Here is a 24,068-nt window from a genome sequence, read left to right on the forward strand (position 1 = left end):
CCTTGAACCACTTTTTTGTCGTAACTAAAATCTGCACCAGGTTGTTGTGATTCAAAAAGGACACGCTGTTTAAGACCCATGACTCGATACAAAAACTGCTGTGCACTCTCTTTCTCTAGTTGCTTTGCGTTACTTAACTCTTGGAAAAGTTCAGTACTGTTTTTATCTCTGATATGAGAGCGCAAAAACCTCTTCAGCTAATCAATATTTAAGTCATCTTTGTTAGCCAACATCTCTTTGAATGTACCTGGTTTCATTATCTTAAGGACTGTGCGAATAATCTCAGTTTCAGTAAACCCTTCATGTAAACCTTCATCTATTTGTTTGCATAGGTTACTATATGACACGTCAGATCCAAAATCAGAGATTTATCCACCATGCAGTTTAAATTCCCTACGTGGAAACAAAGCTGCAACATCATTTAACCTCAAAAGTCCCAGTATAGTAGACAGCAGAACATAGTGGTGTGGTTTCCCGCCTTGTTGACATGCTGACAAGCCCACCCATCTTGGCCTACCCAGATTTTAATTTGCCCTTTGTCCTCCACACTGATGCATCAAATGAAGGCCTGGGAGCGGTGCTTTATCAGCAACAAGAAAACAAACTCCGTGTTATTGCATATGCCTCCAGGACGCTCACACCTGCTGAAAAAACTACCATCTGCATTCCGGCAAACTGGAGTTTCTTGCCATGAAATGGGCCATCTGTGATAAGTTTAGGGATTATCTCTATTACGCACCTACCTTCACCGTATACATGGACAATAATCCCCTTACTTATATCCTGAGCACAGCGAAGTTAAATACCACCGGACATCGCTGGGTGGGCGAGTTAGCAGACTTTCATTTCACCATAAAGTACAGACCTGGTAAATCAAATGCAGATGCCGACACCCTTTCACGCTACCCAGTCCCTTTTAAAGACTGCCTTAGTGAGTACACAGAGGTCATGCCCCCTGAGGTAGTCTCTGCAATCTGGCAGGGAGACAAAGCAAGGAGGAATGGTGATGTACCATGGGTGGCTGCATTAAACTTGCATCAGGACAGTAGAGATTTGCACACTGAAGGTATCCCAATTATCACCCCAGAGAACATCAGAGATGCTCAAAAAGATGATGCTGCCATCTGTGAGGTGATCAACCTCATGACGAAGGATTGGAAACCTAACAGTAAGATAAGAAACAGATGGGTCGAGAGACACGCAGACTTGTATATGAATGGAACAAACTCACATTGGAAGAGGGAGTGTTGTACAGACGAACAGGACACCGGAAGCAACTGATTTTACCCAGTAAGCTTAAACCCACTGTGTTGAAAACCCTCCATGGTGACATGGGGCATGTCGGAGCTGATAAAGTAATCCAGTTAGCAAGAAACAGGTTCTATTGGCCTTTTATGCAAAATGAAATTGAAGATTATGTCATTCGCCAATGTGCTTGTGTTAAGCAAAAGCAGCCAAACATCCCACAGAGAGCACCCATGGGTTCAATAACAAAAAGTGCCCTCTTTGAGCTCATATCTGTTGACTATCTTCACCTTGAACCAAGTAAAGGTGGTTATGAGCACATATTGGTCCTGGTTTATCATTTTACCCGCTTTGCACAAGCTTACCCAACTAAGAACAAATCTGGCAAAACAGCAGCTGACAAAATTTTTAATGACTTCATCCCTCGCTTTGGTTACTGTGAGGAAGATGCAGGCATCCCCTCACTAATCAGGTGCTGTTTTGTCACTCGGACATGTACATATCCCTTTATTTCTTTGTTTCTGTTGATGTATTTGTTCACTAAAGATGGATCCTATTTAGTTGAATGATGCATTAATTTGGTTTGTTTTCTGTAGCGTTTTGGTTGGCTTCTAACCTCTCTCTCTCTATCTCTCTGAGGTGATCTTGGAGATCAGCAGTGTCATGGAGGCGCGCCCATGAATGTTGCTGACAAGGGCCTGGTGTGCTTAATTAGTTGGTTGGCACAAACCAAATGGCCTGAGGAGAGGGGGGGGGGGGGATTGGGGAAAAAGTAGTTAATCTTTATTTGTGTTGATTAGTATTTCTTGTTTTGATTATTCAAGTAAAAGGATAAGGTGTGAGGTAACTTAGTCTTTTTCTAGTGGTGTTTAGAGTTAAGCTGTATTGTATGTTTTTAAGATTTGTACTTGTGACAACGCCCCTGTGTTGGGCATTAATGAATATGGTTCTCGCCTATATATACTGGTGGAGGAATGTGAATTGAAAACAAAAGGGGGGAAAGGTGTCTGTGCATGTGAAACTGAAAAGAAATCTAAGTAAAAAGAAACTGAGCTCTGCCAATTTTGGAGTCCCGTGGTTCTTCCTCCTCTTCTTCCTTTGGCTGTGCACCTGAGGGGATGTCGCCATTCTGCACTCCCTAAGGTTAAAACCTTACAGTTACCCTGCCAACATCACGACCAGGGAAAAGAGTTTGAGAACTATCTTTTCCAAAGACTCCAACAGCTGGCAGGAATAGCCCACTCCTGAACAACCCCTTATCATCCGCAGGGGAATCCAGTTGAACGCCTGAACAGAACCCTTCTCCAGATGTTCCGTACCTTGCATGAAGAAAAGAAGTCTGAGTGGAAAGACCATTTACCACACATAGTCCATGCGTACAACTGTACCAGACATGAGGCTACAGGTTACTCACCTTTCTTTCTCCTGTATGGCAGAGTTCCTTGTTTGCCAATTGACTTGCTTTTTGACCTAAAGCTTGACCCGAAACCACAAACGAGACAAGAGTATGCACAAAATTGGGCTTCATGGATGCAGGAGACATATAAGATTGCCTCAGAAAACAGTGCAAAGTTGTCTGCAAAAGGAAAAAAAAATACTATGACCAACATGTTAGAGGCCCTGCATTACAACCAGGAGATCGGGTGCTGGTAAGAAATCTGTCTGAGCGAGGTGGTCCAGGTAAGCTTCGTGCTTATTGGGAGAAGACCATCCATCGAGTTGTTGGAAAGATTGGAGACGGACCGGTTTACCACGTACAAGCAGAAACAGGAGATAAAGTTCTCCGTGTTCTCCATCGAAATTTACTGCTAGCCGGAAATGGTTTGCCGTTGGAGCAAAATGAACCGACCCAGCCTCTATGCAAAACAAGACAAAAACAAAGAACCTGCCAGAACTATGATGAGAAGACAGTTGAACAGGAGTCTGACAACTCTGATAAGGAAGAGGAGTATGCATATTCTCTCAGAACCATACCTGTGTATGAGAGAAGAGACAGACCTCATGTTATTCAACCAGAAACGCACAGTAATCTCAGGGCCATAGCTTCAGAATTCCAACCCACAAGACAAAAAACTCAGTCCATGGAAATGCAACAGCAAAGTTCATCACAACCACCAGAACCAGTGCAAGTATCTGTTCCTAACATTTGCAATAACAAATCTAATATTGAAATGTTCTAGTACATGGCCATGTCAAACAGTGTCTCATAAATAAATGTAAGATCAATTCCAAATTTTATTTTTTATTTCTCCCTTTCCTGGTATCAGTGCACTTAATCATCTGGAGAGGAATATGCAAACTAAGGAAATGTTATTCTGTAATTACCATAGTTATGTAACTATACTGTCCTATAAAGCTCTCATAAAATTGCACATTAGCAGCACCTTTGCACTCTGGTTAAAATGCCTTTACTGCTCCATGTTCAAAACAATTAGGAACAGTAAAAAGCTGTCATGATGTGATCTGATTTCATAATCAAAACTGATCAATGTAACGACAAAATATTATGGCCTGAGCACATGGATGTCAAGTCACCTAATGCTAAAAGCTACCAGCACACAAAACTTACAGCTGACTTTAAATGACCAATGACGCTTTCAAAGAGGTAATATCTTAAAAAAACACTGTATAGAAGGGCAAAACACCCTTGAATAAAATACATTAGTATAATTACTAAAGATCTTTTATTACAGACCAGTGAAAATATAAGCAGTTCATTCGCTAAAAACAAATAAGCTGACAGTAAAGGTTTACAGGCCACTTAAATAATGTATCATGTTATTTGACACAGTCAAAGTTCAGGTTTGAGATGGCCGGCTAAAGGCCATGAGGAACGTGTATGGCCTATTTGTATTGTTTCTTCTTTTTCAGGAGGGCGTCCCGCAAAGCGATCTAGACAAAGAAAAAAAAAAGAAAAAAAAATTAATTCAGATTCCAAATTAGCAGTCTCCTGTAAAGTCTGTAAAATGTGATTAGCCTTCAGATAAATGCAAATGTTAGGTTACCTGTTTCTCTCTGAAAGAGCGTTTGCCTTTGGTTCTGACGTTCTGACTGTGTCTCATCATCATGAAGTTCTTATTTCTCCTCTTCTCCTTGTTGCTTGTGCTGGCATGTGGGTTTAGTCTGTTCCGCCTTTTGACAAAATCTTTCCGGTCGGTTCGTCCCGCCTAGAAATTAAACAGAACATTAAATTCCAAAAGGTTTTACAATTTTTTGCAAATAATTTCTTAAATTCTTTACAAAACCATCCATAATCAAGAAAAAAGTTACTAAAAACAAATTTTGATTCAAATATTTGTCAGTCATAGCTGTATACCTCACACTCAATGTTCAGAATCTGGACTTCCCAGTGCTGATCAATCTAAATTTCAGGTACAAGCTATGATCAACACCTCTAAAATGAATCCTACAGGTAGACTTTACCATTGCTGTTGCCAGACGTGTCTCCTTGTCTGCTTTTGGCTTCTTATGCAGCTTCTCGATGTCTCTCAGCGACAGCAGCTCCCCTCTGACATTTAAAAAAAATACGTACAAGTCAATTAAATAAAAAACCAATAAAATGGATTATCTCATCGATCACACTCTTATCAAACATAATCTGAAACCCAACAAATGAAATGTTTAATAGACTCCTAAATAACGGAATTCCTAAAGTCATTACTTGTCATCATCTTCACTGTCTAGTTCCACATTCTTCCTCTTCTGGCCCTTCCCTGGAGCAGCGTTGACCTCTTTAGCCATTTGGACCAGACGGATTTTCTTAAAATCATCTTGTGTGAGGAGTCTGCTGGCACTGATTGCAGCTGCCTTGGCTTTTCTTTCTTCAGCTGGCATACTCTGAAGTTTGTCCGCCTGACAGAATGTTTGGAATCAACAAAAAGAAGTTAAAACTGCCTTCATAAACAAAGTAAATGAATAAATCTGGCTTTTGGAGTCTGTAAGACTGTGTTTCTTTATCCTCACCACTTCGCCTGCATCTTCATCAGAGGAGTGGTGAACATCCACCCACTCCCCATCTTCATCATCGTCGCTAACACTGGCACTCTCCCAGCCGTCTGAGGAATAAGGAAAAACATCCTGAATTTAAACCAGACCTTGCCACAGATGTTGTCTAAAACTGAAGCTTGTGTCTCCCAGCAGCCACAGCAGCAGCTGACCTTCATCCTCCTCTCCCTCTTTGTTCTCCTCCTCTTCCAGGACTTCAGCTCCAGGGATGTAGTCTTTAGCTTCAAGCTCTCCGTATTCTTTGATCTTGGCCTCTGCTGACGCCTCTGTGGGTCTCCCCTGGACAAAAAGTTGCATTTATAGTTAAGAGAGAGGCAGATTGGTCAGTTCTGGGAACTGGAGAGCGTTCATGGATACATAATATTTCACCTTGTGATGGTGAGAACAGAATAATGTGCATCACTCACTCTGTCTTTTTTGTGCAGCAGCTGTGGATTAAGATTCCTGAACAGCTGAATCAGTCCTCTGGCAGACATCATCACATCTAAAAAAAAAAACAAAAACAAAAACAAACAAGCTCAAACACAAGAACACACCCTGACCAACAAGCCTCATGTCCACTGATGATAACTGAGTACCAGAGCAACCACTCACTCTTGTCTTTATGGGTTTTGTACTGGGCCAAGTCCTGCAGCAGGTCTTCAGTGATAGAAAGCGGACAGCGGGCTGCAACCTCCTTGATGGCATTGATACTGAAGTGCAAACAAACAAAATGTAAACAGTAAAACAATAGCTTCACAGCTACAAGATTTTGAACCTGTTTATTTGCATGTCTGCAGCTAGATTAACTGGGAATAAGTCCAACCAGAAAACAGACACGTCCTGGACTTACCCAACAGTCATGACCTCCCCAGAGTTCCTGTCTGTCACAAAGTTGTTAGCAATAGTCTTGATCACAGGTTCAATTATCTGCAAGGTGTGAATAGATAAGCAGTGTTGCAGGAACAAGTTAAATCTACTTTATTTACCAACTAAATCTGTAAAATACCTCAGGAGGCACAAGTTGGTGGGAAGCTTGGGCAGCACACAGGAGAAACTTTGTCACCTCTGCAGAGATGGCAGATTGTTAAAAATGTACCATCACAGTCCAAATACTTACTTATGGACGACTCTCACCTCTCTGATGAGGCTGCAGAAACCTCTGGATGAAGGGATAGAAATTGAAGACGAAAAGCTGCAGAAGAAGAGGATATTAAGCACACCTCTAAAAAGAGCTGACACAAAGAATCACAATCACAACGTCAAACAAGGGCCTCTAGCAGACCTCATGGATTCCAACCAAACGGGATATGAGCTCCATCATCATGATCTTCACTTCAAAGCGCTCCTTCGAGTCTTCCAACTGCTTCAAGAGTTTCTCTGAGAAATCTGAACAAGAGGAGACATTTGATCCGTTACAGCTCTGAGAGTTGTCATTTTAATGGCTGCAAACATGTTCAGATGCGGGCTGCATGGTGGCATTTGTTAATGTGTCCAGGGTGTACCGCCTTTCACCTGCTGGGTTAGGCTCCAGCTTCCCCGCGACCCTACGTCGGACTAAGCGGTTATGATAATGAATGAATATTCAGCAGCAGCTTTTGGGCGCAGCGTGGACAGACACGTCTACCTTGAGGATCATGGATGAGATGAATCGCAGAGAAGTTAAAGACTTCGGCTTTTTTCTTGTTCTTGTGTTTCTGTCAAGAAATGAAGATATCAAACTGTGAATCGGAGTCACATGTTAGTGAGTAGGACCTTTGTTAATGTTACCAGTGAAGCACCTTGAGGACTTTCATGGCCTTTTCCAGCTTTTTCTTGTTTTTGGAGGTTTTCTTGCCAGTGGAGAATCGCACCATTAGATCTCGTGCTGATGGTCCCTCATTCTGCAAATAAGACAAGATCTCAACTAAACCTCACAAAGTCACAATAACTTTAAAGATTCTCCTTTTATATCAGCAGCTATTTTAAATAATGTAATTTTTCTTACTCACCTCGGATTCCGAATCACTCTCCTTGTTATCGTCTTCATCTTTGCCCAGGAAGAACTTAAGGCCAGCAACAAGAATCTACAAAAGGCAAAAGTTGGTATTGAAATAAATACATAAATACAATAAATACATTGTTACACTAGCAAGAAAACACTGACATCCAAGTAGGAAAAAAAGAAACATACCTTAGTCACCTTGGAGAAGCATGCTGTTGTAATTATGTTAACCGTTTTGGCATCATTCCTGCGACATTAAAAATGATCGGATCAGACTAATTATTAACAAGAGTGACATCCCACAAAATATTGGATTTATTTCAACCCACCAAATGTTCCTTTTATAAAGCTCCACCATCACATCTAAAGACATCTTTGCAGCAATGGGATTGCTGTCTCTCAGCATTGTATACATGAAGTTCTGCAGCATCTGTAACAAACAGTATTATAAGACTGATGGGAAGGACAAATATTTTATCACATTTTATTACATATTACACTTGTCAAACACTTTGTACTTACTGTGTTTACTTTATTGTTTTTATGTTTTGCATTGATGTTTTTTATATCTGCTACAATGTGTGTGTACAAAGTCTGTGGAAACAGAGAAAAAGCAAACATTCACATCTGTATCATATAATAAAAATTAATAAACAGACTGCCTGAAAACAAAAACAGAAAAGCATCTGATCAAATTAGCAGCTATACGCTTATAGCTATACAAAGCTGGAAGACCAGATACATGTCTCGGGATGTTATCTTCCTCATTTTTAAGAACGTGTGTCATTTTTTTTTTATGATCTGGTTAGTTTTAAGCCCATCACTTTTGGTTTTTCTGATTTCTTTTAAATTGCTTAGAATAGGCTGGATACAAAGTTATGGTATCTTAGACATTTTTCTGAGATGCAAAAAAATAAATAAAAGTGAACGACATGTCTTTATGACAGTAGAAAGTGCCTAAAAATATAATGTGAAACATGATCCTTGCTCATTTGTTTTGCGGTGTGTCAAAACAAAACTAAATCATCTCTCAAGTTCTATTTGATCTATTTTACTTGGAAAAAGCCTCCCCTGAAAACCATCAGAAACAAGGACTTGATTTAAGAAAGAAAGCAAGCAAGCAAAGAAAATTCTGAAAAAGACAGGATAACTTGTGTACAAGAAGACTACATGCGTTTAATCGGACTCTTTTAAAGCAGACCATAACTAAACAAAAGATGGCTTAAAACTCAAAACTGCTCAAAAACTGTAAAACCAAAACTACTATTTCAGAAGTATTCTCCTTAACGGCTTGGCATTATAGTAGAAATATAGCGATACTGTCCAGATACTTGCAGAATCATCACTCTATTGGCACGGAATATATCTATTTTCCTGAAATAATGTATCTTTTGAAAATATTTGAGGACTGAGTGGCCTGACCTTCCTGAGCAGTTTGTCTTGACAACGCAGCAGCTCGAAAAACAGCTCCAGGAGTCTTGTGGGTTCTATCAGATCCTTATTCCTCAGAAGAATAAGTGCTTTGCAGAAGGTCTGTCAAGAATAAGGGAAATTTATTTGCACCACTAAAGTGAAGCAAGTCCTATTAGCATGCTGCTACATGCAGCTGCTGCTGTAAGAAGTGTCAGATTTTACCATTCGTAGCTCCGGCTCTAAGACTGTGTGGTAAGTCATTAACAATTCAGAAAGCTCCTTTGGAAATGTTGACAGCTGCTCAGTGTAGCAGTGACCAACCTGGAGAGTAGAAGGAGTTTTAATAACAGAACTCAGCCAGTTCATCACAGACACCAGGAGCTGCTACTGTACCTGAGCAAGAAACATAACAAGCTCTGACAGCTCCTTGTTTGGTTTGTCAGGCTGCAGTTTGAAGATCTGCACATTGGACTGATAGTGCCGGTACTGCTGTAAAAACTGTTGAAAGTACGAGAACAGCCATATGTGAATCATACTGAATCATAGTGCTAGTCCTCAAGCTAAAACTGTTAGCAGTGTCGCTAACTATACAAACCTCATCAACGTAAGATTGCGCATCTCTTTTTATCAGATTCTGAAGTTGCGGTAAATTGTTTGGTAATTTGTTGCTTTGCCGGCCAGACATTATTGAAGAAAAAAAAACAAAACTCAAATGTAGAGAAAAAAAAAAAAACGTAGCAAACTTTGTGCTTTTTAGAAAGCAAGCGTGGTCAAACTGTAAGCTGCCATTAAACAGGAATCCAGAAAAATTGTACGTCACATCCGGTTCTCCAGTGATCACTTCCGCTTCGATTCACGGTACGTCAACGCCATAAACATTAATAAACACATAAAATAAATAAATTTATTAATGTCTATGCCATAGACTGTAAATAAAAAGAGACTTTTCAGTCAGCATTTTGCTGTACATGAAAATTTGAATAAAAGAATATTCTATTCTATTCTACAGTCATTTAGCAGACGCTTTTATCCAAAGCGACTTACATATGAGTGAGAACAACACAAGCACAAAATTAAACTGTAGAGGACATCGTAGGAAGATGCTAATGGACTGTCTACATGGATGCAGATCCTTGGATGAAATGCTACTGGCTTAAATTAATATACGAACTTAGATCACCGTGATTTAAGCGACCAACAGCAACTTGGCAGTAAAAATGGTAAATGGTCTTTTTAAATTCAATAACACCATCCGAAAAGCTGCATATTAATTTATTACCAAATACAAATGGCCTTGTCAGACAACAGCAAACGCTGATGATATTCTTTATGTACTTAATTTTTCAAAACACAATGGCAGCAGTCCTTTCAGAAAGATTAGTAAGCTGCTGTTCCAGTAAACAATTCCAGTAAATGAAGGACAAAGTAAATTCAAGTTTAAGCTTTAGTTTTATCAGAGAAAGCTCAAGCCAAAGCTGAGACTAAAATGTAGAAATTCATTCCCATGGTAGGATGTAGCCATTTATCTGCAAAGAGGAACCTTATAAAATCAAAAGGTTGCATCTCTTTAGTTTTTCTGTTGCTTACTGTGATTTAAATGCTCATCCACCAGGGGGTGACTGTGACAACAGCCGTGACTCATTTGCAAAGCATTCACTGCCCAACACTTTTGGATAAGAAGAGTTCAGCTTCAGCTGGTACCAAACCATGTAAGATGGAGCAACTGAACATCCTGATGAAAAAAATACTCTGACAAAAGCTGAGAAACAGATCTCAGCATGCCAGACAAAATTTAAAATAAAGGTACCCATCATGTTTAACTAGTATAACTTCAACAGTAGGAGTTATGGTAGTAGTGTCTGTATTTTAAGGGTTTCCTTCAGGAGGCAAATCATTTTCTTTTCATAAGATAGTGAGAAAAGTTAGTGGTTTAAAATGGGTATAATAAGAGGGGGATATAAGTATTATGTAGAATTATGGAAATAGATAAGTTAAAGAAGTAAGAGAGTGAGAAAGACTAAAGTGTTAAAAAGATGTACAGAGGGTTATAGGTGAAGGATTAGATTATGAGGGTGTTTGCGGGGAGTTGGTGTGTACAAGTGCCGTGGATGTCATCTCATTCTCCAAAATGCTGGGAAAAGGTATTTTTCTTTTGATTCTCCCCTGTTATGAGTTTCATGTTTATATGTCACTGTCAGGTCTGGGGAAACTGGTTATCTTATAAAGAACTGTGAGACAACCTATCTGAAGCTGAATTTTCAGCTGCATGAAGAGTTGGATTTTCTGTTGGCTTTCCGACAGGGCTGACTATTTCTTTGTGGTCTTACTTCCTGGCAGGACTCTTTTGCATGGCCCTGCTGACTTCCTTATATTTTTAGCCACGTGAATGCATGAGCTGGCCTGCCAGGTCTCCTCCATGCACATCCTTTCGCTGGATTTTTTCCTTTCATCAGTGGAAGCTTTATCCCTCTTGCTCTCCAGGTTCTGGATGTTCTTCTGCGGGAGAATAATCTTCCATTCTTTCCCTTTTAGCTTATCTAAGCATCATTTGGAGAACAGAGGCCTTGTGCTGTGCAGATAAGTTTTCTCTCAATTCACTACCTTTTGGGTAGCCTTCAGTTTTTGGTTTTCATCTTCCATGACAGACAGCTTCTCCTTCACTTTGTCTTTTTCACAGATGAGCTGCTGTCTGCCACGTCTCCATGATTTCCCTCCTCTTTGAGGACCTGCACTTTTGCTAAGATTCTCAGCCTTCTCTCCATTTCAGTTTTGCACATTATAATTTTCCAGACAGAAGTGACATGCCCAACACTGTTCATCACTCACACAATGTCCTCGTATCAGAATCAATTAACCTGCTGAATCTATCTGCACATCTTATTCAGGTTGCAGACAATGATGTAAATGTCACTAATAAGCAATACAACAGCGTCCACATTTAAGGGGATGTGCCACATATCACTGGGCGCTACAGCTTGGTTTGGGATAAGTAGTGCCTCAGAAGGAACCTTGAAGAAGACATCTGCACATTTACAGGATTAAAAGTATTTCCCTGTAGTGCAGTCACACTGCATCTGAGGCCAGTAGATCTGCTCACAGATGAAAACATGTTTATGTCTGGAAGAATTTTGGCCAGCTGTACTTGGTTCTAAAAAATAATTTCTATGCCTTTCTTTACCACTAGATGTCAGTAATTCTTACGAGGTGCACCTTTAAGCTGTTTTGGAAGAGCACCTTCAGCCATAGACTGATGTCTTTAAGAAAAATTAAGAGATCTGCATGTCAGTGGAAATATTTAAACTGTATTAAGTTAGTAAATCTGGTAATCACGCAAGTGCTACCCAATATAATGAGCACTATAAATTTTTTTCTTTTCTTCATTAATTTTTTTAAATTGTTTTGCTTAACTGAAAGATGGCCAAAACTCCAGCCACAGTGAAGCCTCTTTTTACATGTCTGGACTGGTTTTGCAATGATTTATAAGTCATAAACTTTGGCACAAACATGGCGATGAGTGACAAAACATTGGTGGTCTGTTGCCTGCATTACTACGATACTTGCAGACAGTTACATTGTTCTTGATGTGTGCAAAAGACGTTTGTATGTTACCCTTTCTTTGCTTTAACTTTAAAAGAAACATTTCCTCCACACAGAATTTAAAATGTATCCAGTTTAATTTTCAGGAGATGCATATGTACACTTTAAATTTCATCATTTGCCTCAGGCAGCGAGCTCTTACTGTATAACAGATTTACATAGCAAATACTGACATAGTATTCTGTCAAGGCATGTTCCAGCATCAAAATAGGCTTCAAAATACACAAAAGGTTCCACATAAAATATGAAATAATTGATCATTCTGTAATCATCTTAAAATATTCAGGAAGTCTGAAAAAAAAGTGTTCTTGTGGGTGATGGCAAGAAATACAATCAGCAGCTTGCATAAATGCACCGAAAGGAGTAGCAGCCAGAGAGGATGTAAAAAGCAAACATAAAAATATAGACCTCTTATAAGGGCTTCCTCTTAAGGAACTGAATAGTTTAAAGGCAAAAAAAAAAAAAGTAGTGTAATTTGGCAGCTTCTGCCCGTGTTAACGCTTGTGTTTTGCTCTCAAGAAAGAGTCACCCCGCGTCTATGTGACAGCGATATGTTCTTTCTACTGTCCTGAGATGTTCTCCTCTGCTTGAAGGCATCTGAGGACGTAGAGGATTACATGGTAGCAGAAGATATATTGATCCTGTAAAAGAGAGAAGGAGACAGTGAGAAAACATGTGAGCCGCAGTGCTTAATCGAGTTGAGCTAGTTAACAAATTAAATGACCTCTGTCTGGACCATTCCATGTCTCTGAAGTCTCATATTCCTCACGACATCTGAAATATCAAACTAAAAGAAAAATATTTGATCAGTCTATCAGTAGTAGCCTTAAAAAGAAGTTTCCCTATAAATAATATAAAGAGTGTCAAACCTACGTCAGCATCTTTACTAATGAGGCCCAGAACCACATCTATACAGATGAGGGTCCCTGAACGGCCGATGCCCGCGCTGCAGTGTGTGATTATGGGTCCTGATCGATAAACGTGCCTCATGTAGGAAATAAAGGTGAGCAGCTGCTCGGGCTGTGAGGGCGTTCCATGGTCAGGCCATCCGGTGTAGTTCAGATGAGTTACACGCTGGACCTCATTAGTCTGGAGACAGAAACGCTTCAGTTCATTTAAAGTACTGAAGAAGCTCAGGATATAATAGAAGTAAAAAAAAAAAAAAAAAAAAAAAAAAAGAGCTCACCTGGACATCTTTGACCTCAATGATTCTGATGACGAAGTTGTCCAGATGTTGATCTTTGATTAGCATTATCTGTAACCTGCTATCTACCATCTCTGCTGTCATCGGTGTGTCCGGCCAGTAACGCTGACATTTTACTTTTCCCCCCTCGACTTCCTGGGTCATCATAGCTATCACATTGGACTTCTGCTCCCAGACCATTTGCCAAAAGTCACCCAGCGTCGTGGGTAAAGGCCCCTGGCAGGCGATGTACATGAAGTTCTCGTCCTTCACTGGGATGTTAATGAAGTTGGCGTTGATGTAACCGCCGTCTTTGCCAAGCAAAACGCGAGTCGTATCAACTAGAAGATATGTGCATGAAAATCAATTCATATGTGATATTTTTCTAACGATCTTGTTTAGTGAAATTCTCAGAAACTATGAAATTAAAAAAAAATCTGAAGTGTTCTATTGCTGGTTGCTGCACATCAACACCAGGATTTATGAATATATGTCTGCTCTTATGATAGAAACCTGCAGCATACAACGTGGAAAAGAGGTCTTTTTGGTTTTTCTTACAGGGAACAATGTTCTGGTAGCGGTTTTTCTTCTTGTTCTCTTTAGTCTGACCGACTAAGCAGTCATCCAGCGGCTGGAGGTTCTGAAGATTCTACGAGGGAGGAAAGCAGAGGTTGCTCTTACAGAAAAGGACAGAAATCTATGTATGTTTGCAATTTTTGCTTCCACTGACAACCACAAATAAAATAAGGGCAGTGCCATCATTGAAGCAGATTAGGTTAGGGGTTCTGTGTAAATCCTGGCAACACAACATAACATGAATTACACTCAGCTAATGAGCTAAACAATTTCTAAAGTTAAATTTTATTACTAGGTGCTGGATTCAAAGAGTCTCACTTCAAATTCTTGCAGCGGAACTTTCTGCTCCAGAAGTCCCTTCATCATGCGGACCACAGTGTGGAGCCTCTGTCCTGTGTATTGACCATCAGGGACCACTTTGACCAGGGGCAAAGAGGTCAGCTCTTCCTCTGTGATGATTGGCCCGTCTGTGTGAGAGAAAGTGATGGGAATAAACAGTTTAATTCAGGAAATTAATGTTCTAAAAAGACAAGGAAGGTAAACTGAGAGACGAGAGAACGTCTGTGTTACCATCTTTTGACTTGGAGTTCATGTTTTCAATGGGCAGTTCATCACTTCCCCATGTGATTTCATCTTCCTCTGGCTGCCCAGCCCCCATCTGCAAATAACTGCCGAGTCAGCAGACACAGAATTAATGTGATGTTTACAGGACATTATCATAGATATGATGAGTATATATCCTAAAGCAAATTCATACTTTTCATTCCCTGGATCATCAACACTCTCCTCGTACCACGTCACTTTACGGGAATTCTATTAGTTTACAAAAGACTTGTTTAGGAAACAAAAAAACATTTGCAAGCAGTATTTTATCAAGTTTGGCTGTTATGATTTATACCACAGGAGAGTCTTCAGGTAAAGACCATCCATCACAGTCTGTATCCTCTGAAAGCTCTGCAGTCTCCTCCATCTCTTTTTTCAGCTCCAGTGGACCATCCTCGTAGTCTGTCAGATGTGGAAATGGAAAATTGACACATCTATCATTTAAGAAATTTAACTTTTTGAAATAAAATTGGACAACTTCTCCTGTGAAGCGATTGGTACCTGCTGGTGGTATGGAAGGGATGCTGCCTGATTTCAGGTCATCATGAGGAGTACACAGCTTACTCTTCACGCCACTGTCCTCACTCACATCTGAAAGCAGCATCAACAAGAGCACACATCCAGATATTACCTAAACAACTACCAGTTGTGATCTAATTTCAAAGAATGAAAACATATCCTCTAGATAAGGTTAAAAAGACCATTGAAGCTTGACTTTATACCTGTTTTGCCATTACACTTGTCAGAGTTGATGGGCAGATAGGCCAGGTAGGTGTTTGAATTCTGGTCAGGCGGTCGTGATACAATAAGACGTACCAGGCCTTTGGCTTTACGGATAGTGGTGACTGCCTTAGTGTGGGACACTCCTGTCATTAACTCTTCATTCACCTACAACAAGAAGACAGTTGTTCTTCAAACTCTCAAGGAAGGTGTGTATTGTCTTGAACATGTGGTAAACTTAGGTTAAGTACATAAAAGCCTTAAAATGCTCATAAATGAGTGATATTACAGAAAAAAAAAGTTACATAAAGAAGGTAAGCGAAAAAAGTTTGTGTGAAAAATGCATTCAAATTCTGAACCTCATTTCAGACAGTGCTCACCTTCAGCAGCCTGTCGCCGACCTGCAGTTTACCCGAGGACTCTGCTACTCCTCCTGGTGTAATAGATTTAACAAAAATCCCCCTTTCCCCTCCAATCACAGAGAAACCCAGACCTCCAGACTCAGGCTTCTCCAGATCCAGCTTCATGATATCTTCCTGCATGGGCAGCAAACAAATGCAAGATTAACAGTAAACCACTACAACTCACCTTTATGAGTCATGAACACACCCACCACCACGCTCTTCTGACCACTCACATAACGTGCTCAACACAAGTGCTTTTTTTTATTTTTTTATTTTATTTTTTTTAATCAAAACAAAATCAAACCAAAAGATGATAGAATAATCAAGTTAAGATGAAATTTTTAACCCACCTCTAAAGGACAAAGTGCAGCAAGACTCTCTGTATCTTTGGAATCTTCCTCTTTAAGGAACCCTTGAAAAGAAAACAAAGTATTGATTACTTGACAAGAAATGAAAAAGAAAAGAACCTGAATGTCTTTAAGGTGTAAAACAAACCATTCAAGCTGGGTGACATATTGGAGCTGATGTTGTTTAGAAAAGAGACGCTTTTCTGTTCAGGACAAACGGGCTTTCCATCCCTGTGAGAACGTCAAAGAAGAGAGGAAACAAGAGTTTTCTTTTAATAGAACTTTCTGTAACATATGAAAAGAGCCATATAAATAACTTTTGCACTGATGAAAACAACAAGATTTTAGCCAGGCTATGTGTCATTACCTCGTTGCCTTGACCGTGAGGTCACCGAGGGAAAACTCCAACAATCTTGTGCTCTCACTCAGAGTCAGGTCCTGCGTTGGAGCACCGTTGATGTAGTGGATTAAATCAAGGGGCTTCAGGCTTCCTTCTTTTGAGGCCAGTGAACCAGGTAGGATGTCTTTGACAAATAAAACCTTGTATATACTGTCATTACCACCATCTAAGACCAAACCTAAGGACATAACAGAGGTAAAAAGAAAAAGAAGGAAGGAATTTAGATTTGATGATAAACTGTGGACATAAGCTCATAAACTTGCAAATGAGAGCACTTTCTTACCTAGTGGCTCCTGTTTGTTCTTGAAGCAAATGTCAGGCAGCAGATGGGCCTCTATGGGGGGATTGGGAGCCTCAAGAACCCTCCCTACTACCAAGTCAACCACCCGAGGTGCAGCACGCACAAGATTTACCACCTCAGTGTGGCCCATATCACTCACATCCGTGTTGTTCACCTGTTAACAATAAAGGCATTTGCAGCTTGAAAAGGCTGGTGTAAAATGTTTTTATTTGCTTTTTGAGGATGTTGTATTTCTTTATATTGAATCTAATTCAATTTCATTAGATGAACGATAGGAAAGAAAAAATTGTTCAACAAATATTTCTTTAAAAATTCTAAAGAAAAAAACATACTGAACGTTTAATTAGAAAAAGTGAATATTTGATATATTCGGTAAATATTAAGTATCCAAAAAAAGAAAAAAAAAAAAAAGAAAAAGGATGTGGGGTAAATTGTTACCGTGATCACTCGATCCCCAGGCCTGAGCCTTCCGTCTCCTTTGGCTGGGTCCTGGACGATATCATGGATGTAACACCCATGATCATTGCCTTTTGTGAGGGTAAATCCAAGGCTGCCTTTTTCTGACTTCATCAAAGAGATTTTTAGCTCTACTTCCTAACAAAAATAAATAAAAGAACAACAATAAATCATTTAGCAGAAAAACAATTTAAACTTAGATCCACTTTAAAATGGAAACCTTTAGGCTTTGTTTAGATTCCACATTTTAACCATTTGTAAGGCTCACCGGGACAAACTCTTCTATGTCTTGTCTGTTATCAGACATGCTGAAGTTTAAGGGCAGGGGCATTGGAGGAGGCAGGGGGTCTGGACTTGGAGCAGCCACAGGCAGAGAGGCTGGCTCTAGATCAACTGCCACAGGTGATGAAGGACACCTGCTAAAATGTTCACAAAGATAGTTTTTTTATGCAATACGTAGCATATAATTTCTAACAAATAATGATATGTTAACTGCTGTAGCTAATCTATTATTTTAACTATGAGATCAGGTACCTGTTGCTGAGGTCTGACCTTGTCATAGACAGGTTAGGAGAATAGAAAGCTGAGTGGAAGGTGTTATCCAGCTGATTAGTGCTGTCATTGCCTCCTAGTCCCAGGTTGCCGCCAGGGGTGTGATAAACACTCCGCTCCCATGTCTGCCTGCTGTGCTCCAGAGCGCTTGGACTGAAGGCTTCTTCCACTTCCTCATCACCATCGGTGCTGTCGCTGTAGCTGTTGTGTCGGCCGGGGTTTTTCAGCTGCAGCCTCTCCAGGGCCTCTTCCACAGGGTTCTGTTTCTTGTTGCTTGTTGTCGCAGGAGGAGAAGCGGTCCTGCCTAAGCCGAGGCTGGGCTCTGCAGGGGTTATTGGCACCTTTCTCGGGGACGGCATGGGGGTCTGGGAAGAGTTGCGTTCAAATTTAGGTTTTTGAAAGTGACATTAAAATGATGCCGTGATGAAATAAAATTAAGTCTGAATTTTATGATTCACCAAGGCTGAAGTGTCCATCTCAGGAAGAACGCCACGTACAGGTCTGCAGAGGAGCAATGTCACCTCCTGTCCTGTTCCTCGTAAAGCAGATATAACCTCCTGCACACAAAAAGGTGAGAGAGAAAAATGTTTTTTTTAAAAATTCAGTAAACTTTATTTGTAATTCAATTTCTTAATGACAAATGAAAAGAAAGTACGTACATGTTGTAAGAGTCCTTTGAGAGGGGTTTGATTGACCCGCAAGATGACATCACCCACATTGATTTGACCACTCTCTGCAGCTGGCTGACCGGGAAAAAGCTTTTTGACCCTCACCATGCTGGACCCGTGGGGTTCATCAGGAACATGCTCTTCTCGACTAAAACTGAAACCCAGCCCTGACGTGTTCTTCAGGAGACACACCTCAAACACATTATCTGTTGGAATAAATGACATACGTATGCAGTAATACCCTGTCGAGGTGTATTAATGTGGGTCTGTCTGGAAAAATAACCCTGTGTTAAACAGGCAAAATGCATACTCTGTCTCAAGCCCCTTAAATCCTATGTGCATAGTCACAAAGGTCATTCAAGCACCAATATGAGTTCAAGCTGGGTTCTCAGTCAGAATGGGAGAAGTAGTTAGTACATCATCTTCCAATGAACAAACCAGTGGCTGAAAACAAAAAAATTCTCTTCATTTCCTTCCTACTTTCTTCCATTACAGCAAATTTTCTCTTGGCTGAGCAATTTCTTCTGGACATAAATCCAATTGTGATATAAATTAATCTATTACCATCGTCTGGTGGTCTGGTTAGTCACCATATTTGACCAGAGTCCTTCCACTGAGGTCACATGTCCTCGCTAACTAGTCAAGTTGCAGTTAACAATCACATTTGTCCTTATACGAAGACTCGAGGAATTCATCAGGGGACTATTGAAACAGATTCTGACAGACCAAAGACTATTTGACATGACAATGTTTTAAACTTCAAACATTGCTTTTTAAATTATAAATGTTTCACAGCCACCTTTATCTGAAAACACAGAGGAGAAAGAACAAAAACTTTAAGATGATTTTAAAGCAGGAAACATGCTTAGCTTCAATAATATATGAATAAACTAAATGTGAACAACACTCTAAATCTCTTAATCTGTTCTTAAGTTCTGGCTTTTACTCCTGACCACCAACTTACTGGTTTACTGAACATTTATAAGAATGAAATGGAAAACCTGAACTCAAACAAATAGTTTAAGTGATAATGCGAATAACAACACACAAGTGACTACCAGTGTGCTTTGCCGTTTCTATTAAGTACTGTGATTTCAGTACTTTCAGTCATAGCCATGAAATACTGCAAGGATGAACCCGAGGAATAACAGCACAACTACCACGATTGATCTCATTTTTCTGATTGTTTGAAATTACTCACTGAAATCCACAGGCAACAGTAACACACAAATACAAAATACTAAAACGAGGGTCATTCAAGTTACTACACCACATAAACAAAATGTATTCTTGTGCTCAATTAAAGATATTACTGGAATAATTCCAAGGAAACAGTAATTACTAGGAGATGCTGTGACTACTTAGATGCACTACACAAAACAAATGCCCAGTTCTAGGAAAGCACACCACATCCTGGCCACCCACTCTGCTCTAAATAAGCACCAGTGTGCAGCTAATGGGTCGTGCATACACACATTTTTTTTTTTTTTACTCAAATGAGATTACCAACTAATGTTACTTTGTTCAGAAGGAGAACAAAGAGTCTCACTGTTAACAGTGCTGAAAAACTGCTGACAAAAATAATCAGTGTAATGAGGGTTTCCCTTCACTAGCACCGATGTGGACATTTATATGGGGTCAGATGGCCTTGTTGTATGCAAAATAGGCGTTAGTTTATCTAAAAGTGAATGCAGGTGGTACAAAATGATGTGTTAGGGTGCATTTATATATGTTTTCTACACTTGTGAAGTAAAATGATAATCCGATGCCTTATTGTTGTCTCACCTTGTGTGACAAAGCTGTAATCTGGTTTTACTTTGGCCTCGTGCAACTGTTCCTTGCCGTTGGTCTGACCGCGGTCACTGGCATCATATTTTGAAGTGCTCTGAGGTGTAAGGGGAACATGAGTGCCGTCTGCAGGTGGATGACCCTTCTCCAGCAACAAGTGCACTGTCTGGGGCACAAACAACATTGTTTGCATTGTGTTGAAGGGTATTTAGGTGGCTGTTAAACAGTTTATCTGTCAACGCCTCACCTGCCCTGTGTTTCTGAGGGCCTCGACTGCCTGCTGATGAGTGGCTCCATCTAGACTCTTCCCATTGACAGCAAGCACACGGTCACCTGACCAGAAAAGAGACAGAATTGATCAATTTTCTCTCAATTTGAGCTTTTTTGTTCATGTTTTTTGAATTAATGGTAAATTGTTCACCTGTTTGAATCCTTCCATCAAGTTCAGCAGCGCCTTTGGGCATAATGGCTTTGACATAGACTCCTCCATGCCGGACAGTTGTGTTGACTCCTCCCTAAAATAAATAAATAACCCAAATCTTAGTCTCAACCAAAAGAGAAAATGGCAAAAAGTTTTTTTTTTGGGGGACAGGAGGAAGATATGGAGGTCTAACTGCTAAATAATGAATGCTTTGCTTTTAACTTGGTCTTATGCCGTCATCAGTGATAATCTAATGCCAACTGGCGTGCATTAATTTTGTATATACGCACTAAGTTTGGTGAATTAAATCACTGTAATGTGACTCCATTACGGGCTTCACCATAGCAACGCGTTAATCAACTGATTCAGATCAGCTGCATTTGACAGGTGAATGACAGAAAAGCGCTGTAGCTTGACAGTACTTGTTTAGCATTAAATGTACATCGAGGCCAACATGAAATAGTTCCTATACTTCAGCATATTTAGCAAGTTTTGTTTAAAAAAAACAAAACAAAACAAAAAGAAATTAACATTTTTTAAAAAATGTTGACTGTGTGGGACCATGGTATAAACAGATTAAACAACGTGCAGATTAACATACAGCAACTAAAATCCATAAGTCACAGATTTTAAAAGCTAAGTTTATGTTTAACATTTGTGGATCTTCTCATCATAACCGATCATGGTTTAGATGCACAATGACTCTCAAACTAATTCTGCGGGAGGAATATTTGACTTAAACACAAGTTTTTCTTTTATATGTTATTTTCTTTAAAGAGCCTCACACACTATAAACCATGATTGTTTTTTTTAAAAATTTTTCTCTTTTCCCTATTTCTTAGTTTAAAATATGTCAAAGTGGAAATTTCTAATTCTTCCAAATGCAAAAAAAACCAGCATTCATTACTTAATCTAGTTTTTAATGGAAAATTCCTCTAACATGATGTCATGGACTAAATGATTGGTGAGTTTAATCTAAATGCAATGATTTATCACTATAATTTCAATTCTGACACTCTCAGGTTTTTACACTTTCATTTTCTCTGCTATTTATTACAATATAACACAACACTTGATGATTATTACACCCAATTATACTGAATAGGTAAGACACCCAGTCAAGTGATCGGTCGTTTGTTATTTTACCTAAGAAGTTAATTATACCACAGCAATGAATGAATGAATGAATGAATTTATTTCGAGACAGATAAGAAATCAATGATCAAAGAGAGGAATTCGATTAGTAGCACTCCAGCAAATCACTCAACAGCAGCCAACATGTAATGGAGGAAGCCAGAACAAAACCCACAAACCAGCCCTTTCCAACACAGTTTTTGATAGTTACTGTAAGACACTACTGATGCTGCGTGACTTTATCTTCTAAAATCTTGAGAAAATACATCACAACACACACACGGTTAAGAACATAAACAACAAATAAACACACGGAACAACAGTGATGAGATGAGCGGGAAAGGGGGGCAAAAACAAAGAGATGGTGAAAACCTTGCCGAACAGTACCGTGACACTTATCCCCAGGCTGCTGTCTTTTTTAGACAGCTCAATGTCAAATAAATCTCCTGGATGAAGACTATTGACTACTGGGGCATTACCATTTACATTTTCCAGGATGTTTTCCTGCAAACAGAGAACAGGGTGTTAAAGTGAATAGTGAAAGGCAGAAACGTGCAGAAAGAAAAAGTGATTAAAAGCTTAGCAGGGAAGTTTATTCTGGCGATGCAGAGAGAAAATGTTGATAAATTTTGGTCATATCATGCAGGGTACAGGTACAAACTGCCTTGCATTGACATTGTAAATGCAATGGCAGGCCAAGGGCTTAATAACAAGCAGTTAATTATGCCAAGCATCTGGCAGGTGATACACTGATTGTCTCCAGAGGAATCATTTGTGTTTTTACATTACACCAGTCCTGACTGGCAGACTGAGGTCATGTCTGCTCCAGAGGGGAGGGGCCTCCCCCCCATATAAGAGCATGATGTGACCATCTCATTCTAGTCTAGGTAAGCATACCTCTTCCTCGCACCAGGCAAGGAGGGTGGTCTGGTGAGATAGCTCACTCATGTTTCAGAGAACCGGGGTTATCTCCTAAAGCTTAAGTGTTTATATTTTAGTTCACAGATCTCTGGAGTACGCAACGATTTGGTCAGACACGGTATAAAGATTAACGATTCATCAACACAAAAATTTCATAACCACAAAGCCCGCACCTTTTTAGCCTTCAGTTTCTCCTGACCACTGGAAGAAGTCTCTTCATCCATGTCTGAATCTCCCCAGTCAGAATTCTCAGAAACTTTGGGAACTTCTGCAACTTTAGCTTTTCTGGTTTTAGGTGGCAGGGCCGGTGGTGGAGGGTCCAAACCCACATTTGGTTCTGGTCCATGATGTTGGGTAATGGTTGCAGCTGTGGTAGCAGCTGTGGCTCTTTCCAAGAACTGCTGAACTCCATTAGGAGGGGGCTGGCTGATTTTAGCTGCACTGCTGATTCTAGAGTCCTGAGAACTGAGGCTGGTGCGCTGGCGGATGGAGGAGGAGGCAGATGATAGTGTGTCAGCACTGTGCAGAGGAGGGCTGGGGCTTCCGGTTCCTGGATGCTCTTCTGAGGAAGTATCACAATCTAATTCTAGTCTCTGGGCAGACATTACTTGTGACTTGAATGAAGATTTGGGCTGATAGGGAACATATTCTGAAAGAGATTCTGTCAAAATAAAGAGAGAGGGAGGTGAAAACTTATTTACGAGTACAGGTAATAACATTCAACCACACAGAAATACACATCCAAATGTCTACATTTACCTTTGTAAAGCCTCTCTTTGGGCTGTGACACCACCAGAGTAACATCATCAGGAGCATTCTGAAGGATTTCAACCGTTGTTGCGTGTGAACGCCCCTCCAGTTTCATATCATTTACAGAGATCAGTCTGTCACCTGAAGAAACATTACTGCCATTACTCATACAAAATACCCTACAAAAAATCTGTAATAACGTTTAAAGGTACATTTTTACATCTTTAAATGGATGTATTATATCACATGGTCAGAACGTGTTGCAAACTAGGCTGTCCAAAAGTGAAGCAACGCAGATATCCACAACATAAACCTTGTTCAAACTGCAGACATTTAAATCATTTATTACTTTAATAAAGCAAAGGATTTGAACATGACAATAACTGTAATTTCACATATTTTGCACATTCATTTCCTGATAAATCCTGCATTTGATATACTAGATTAGTCATAGTCATTTTAGATCCTAATATTCAGTTAGCAGTTTATTATTAGCTCCTTGTGTAAACGGTAACATTCACCACTCATTTAGTGTCCAAATGATATAATGAATTAACCTAAGTCAGTCTCTTAGGGATGTCAAACTCTGGTTCTTGAGGGCTGCTGTCCTGCACGTTTAAG

The 24,068-nt window shown here is 39.9% G+C and overlaps 2 protein-coding genes across 2 annotated transcripts in view; both read right to left on the reverse strand.

Moving 5' to 3' along the window:
- Window positions 1-3,910: 3,910 nt before the first annotated feature.
- sdad1 (SDA1 domain containing 1) lies at window positions 3,911-9,389 on the reverse strand. The gene is made up of 22 exons (XM_079256057.1): window positions 9,222-9,389; window positions 9,020-9,124; window positions 8,849-8,947; window positions 8,636-8,746; window positions 7,736-7,807; window positions 7,543-7,643; window positions 7,403-7,460; window positions 7,221-7,295; window positions 7,011-7,112; window positions 6,857-6,926; window positions 6,515-6,618; window positions 6,367-6,424; window positions 6,239-6,297; window positions 6,083-6,159; window positions 5,845-5,942; window positions 5,658-5,734; window positions 5,403-5,529; window positions 5,209-5,300; window positions 4,907-5,097; window positions 4,669-4,753; window positions 4,251-4,412; window positions 3,911-4,137 (listed from the first exon to the last, which is right to left on the reverse strand). Exons 1-22 carry the CDS (start codon window positions 9,309-9,311, stop codon window positions 4,090-4,092), a joined length of 2,061 nt encoding a protein of 686 aa, XP_079112183.1. The 5' UTR covers window positions 9,312-9,389; the 3' UTR covers window positions 3,911-4,089.
- Window positions 9,390-12,438: 3,049 nt separating this feature from the next.
- ptpn13 (protein tyrosine phosphatase non-receptor type 13) overlaps window positions 12,439-24,068 on the reverse strand; it is a gene marked incomplete at its 5' end in the record, with an annotated part of 35,159 nt that continues 23,529 nt past the window's right edge. Inside the window, 27 exons of the mRNA XM_079257134.1 lie at window positions 12,439-12,864; window positions 12,948-13,010; window positions 13,097-13,312; window positions 13,410-13,747; window positions 13,965-14,055; window positions 14,301-14,449; window positions 14,553-14,650; window positions 14,740-14,795; window positions 14,881-14,987; window positions 15,087-15,176; window positions 15,308-15,473; window positions 15,686-15,841; window positions 16,060-16,121; window positions 16,205-16,287; window positions 16,424-16,634; window positions 16,740-16,911; window positions 17,196-17,351; window positions 17,482-17,629; window positions 17,748-18,130; window positions 18,224-18,322; window positions 18,425-18,639; window positions 20,219-20,387; window positions 20,469-20,554; window positions 20,643-20,736; window positions 22,149-22,280; window positions 22,871-23,358; window positions 23,457-23,588. Of these exons, the coding sequence (XP_079113260.1) occupies window positions 12,784-12,864; window positions 12,948-13,010; window positions 13,097-13,312; window positions 13,410-13,747; window positions 13,965-14,055; window positions 14,301-14,449; window positions 14,553-14,650; window positions 14,740-14,795; window positions 14,881-14,987; window positions 15,087-15,176; window positions 15,308-15,473; window positions 15,686-15,841; window positions 16,060-16,121; window positions 16,205-16,287; window positions 16,424-16,634; window positions 16,740-16,911; window positions 17,196-17,351; window positions 17,482-17,629; window positions 17,748-18,130; window positions 18,224-18,322; window positions 18,425-18,639; window positions 20,219-20,387; window positions 20,469-20,554; window positions 20,643-20,736; window positions 22,149-22,280; window positions 22,871-23,358; window positions 23,457-23,588 (4,241 nt within the window). The 3' untranslated portion in view covers window positions 12,439-12,783. The remainder of the gene's footprint in view (window positions 12,865-12,947; window positions 13,011-13,096; window positions 13,313-13,409; window positions 13,748-13,964; window positions 14,056-14,300; window positions 14,450-14,552; window positions 14,651-14,739; window positions 14,796-14,880; window positions 14,988-15,086; window positions 15,177-15,307; window positions 15,474-15,685; window positions 15,842-16,059; window positions 16,122-16,204; window positions 16,288-16,423; window positions 16,635-16,739; window positions 16,912-17,195; window positions 17,352-17,481; window positions 17,630-17,747; window positions 18,131-18,223; window positions 18,323-18,424; window positions 18,640-20,218; window positions 20,388-20,468; window positions 20,555-20,642; window positions 20,737-22,148; window positions 22,281-22,870; window positions 23,359-23,456; window positions 23,589-24,068) is intronic.

This window comes from Telmatherina bonti, assembly GCF_933228915.1.
Source record: "Telmatherina bonti genome assembly, chromosome: 17".
Classification (NCBI taxonomy): Eukaryota; Metazoa; Chordata; class Actinopteri; order Atheriniformes; family Telmatherinidae; genus Telmatherina; species Telmatherina bonti.

Bases quoted from the DNA above. Each gene is read 5' to 3' on its own strand.
- sdad1 (XM_079256057.1), bottom strand. From the start codon at position 9,311: ATGTCTGGCCGGCAAAGCAACAAATTACCAAACAATTTACCGCAACTT. The intron at 8,948-9,019 runs GTACAGTAGCAG...TCTACTCTCCAG, and splicing joins TTGTTATGTTTCTTGCTCAG to GTTGGTCACTGCTACACTGA. The intron at 7,461-7,542 runs GTGGGTTGAAAT...TTAATGTCGCAG, and splicing joins CTTTATAAAAGGAACATTTG to GAATGATGCCAAAACGGTTA.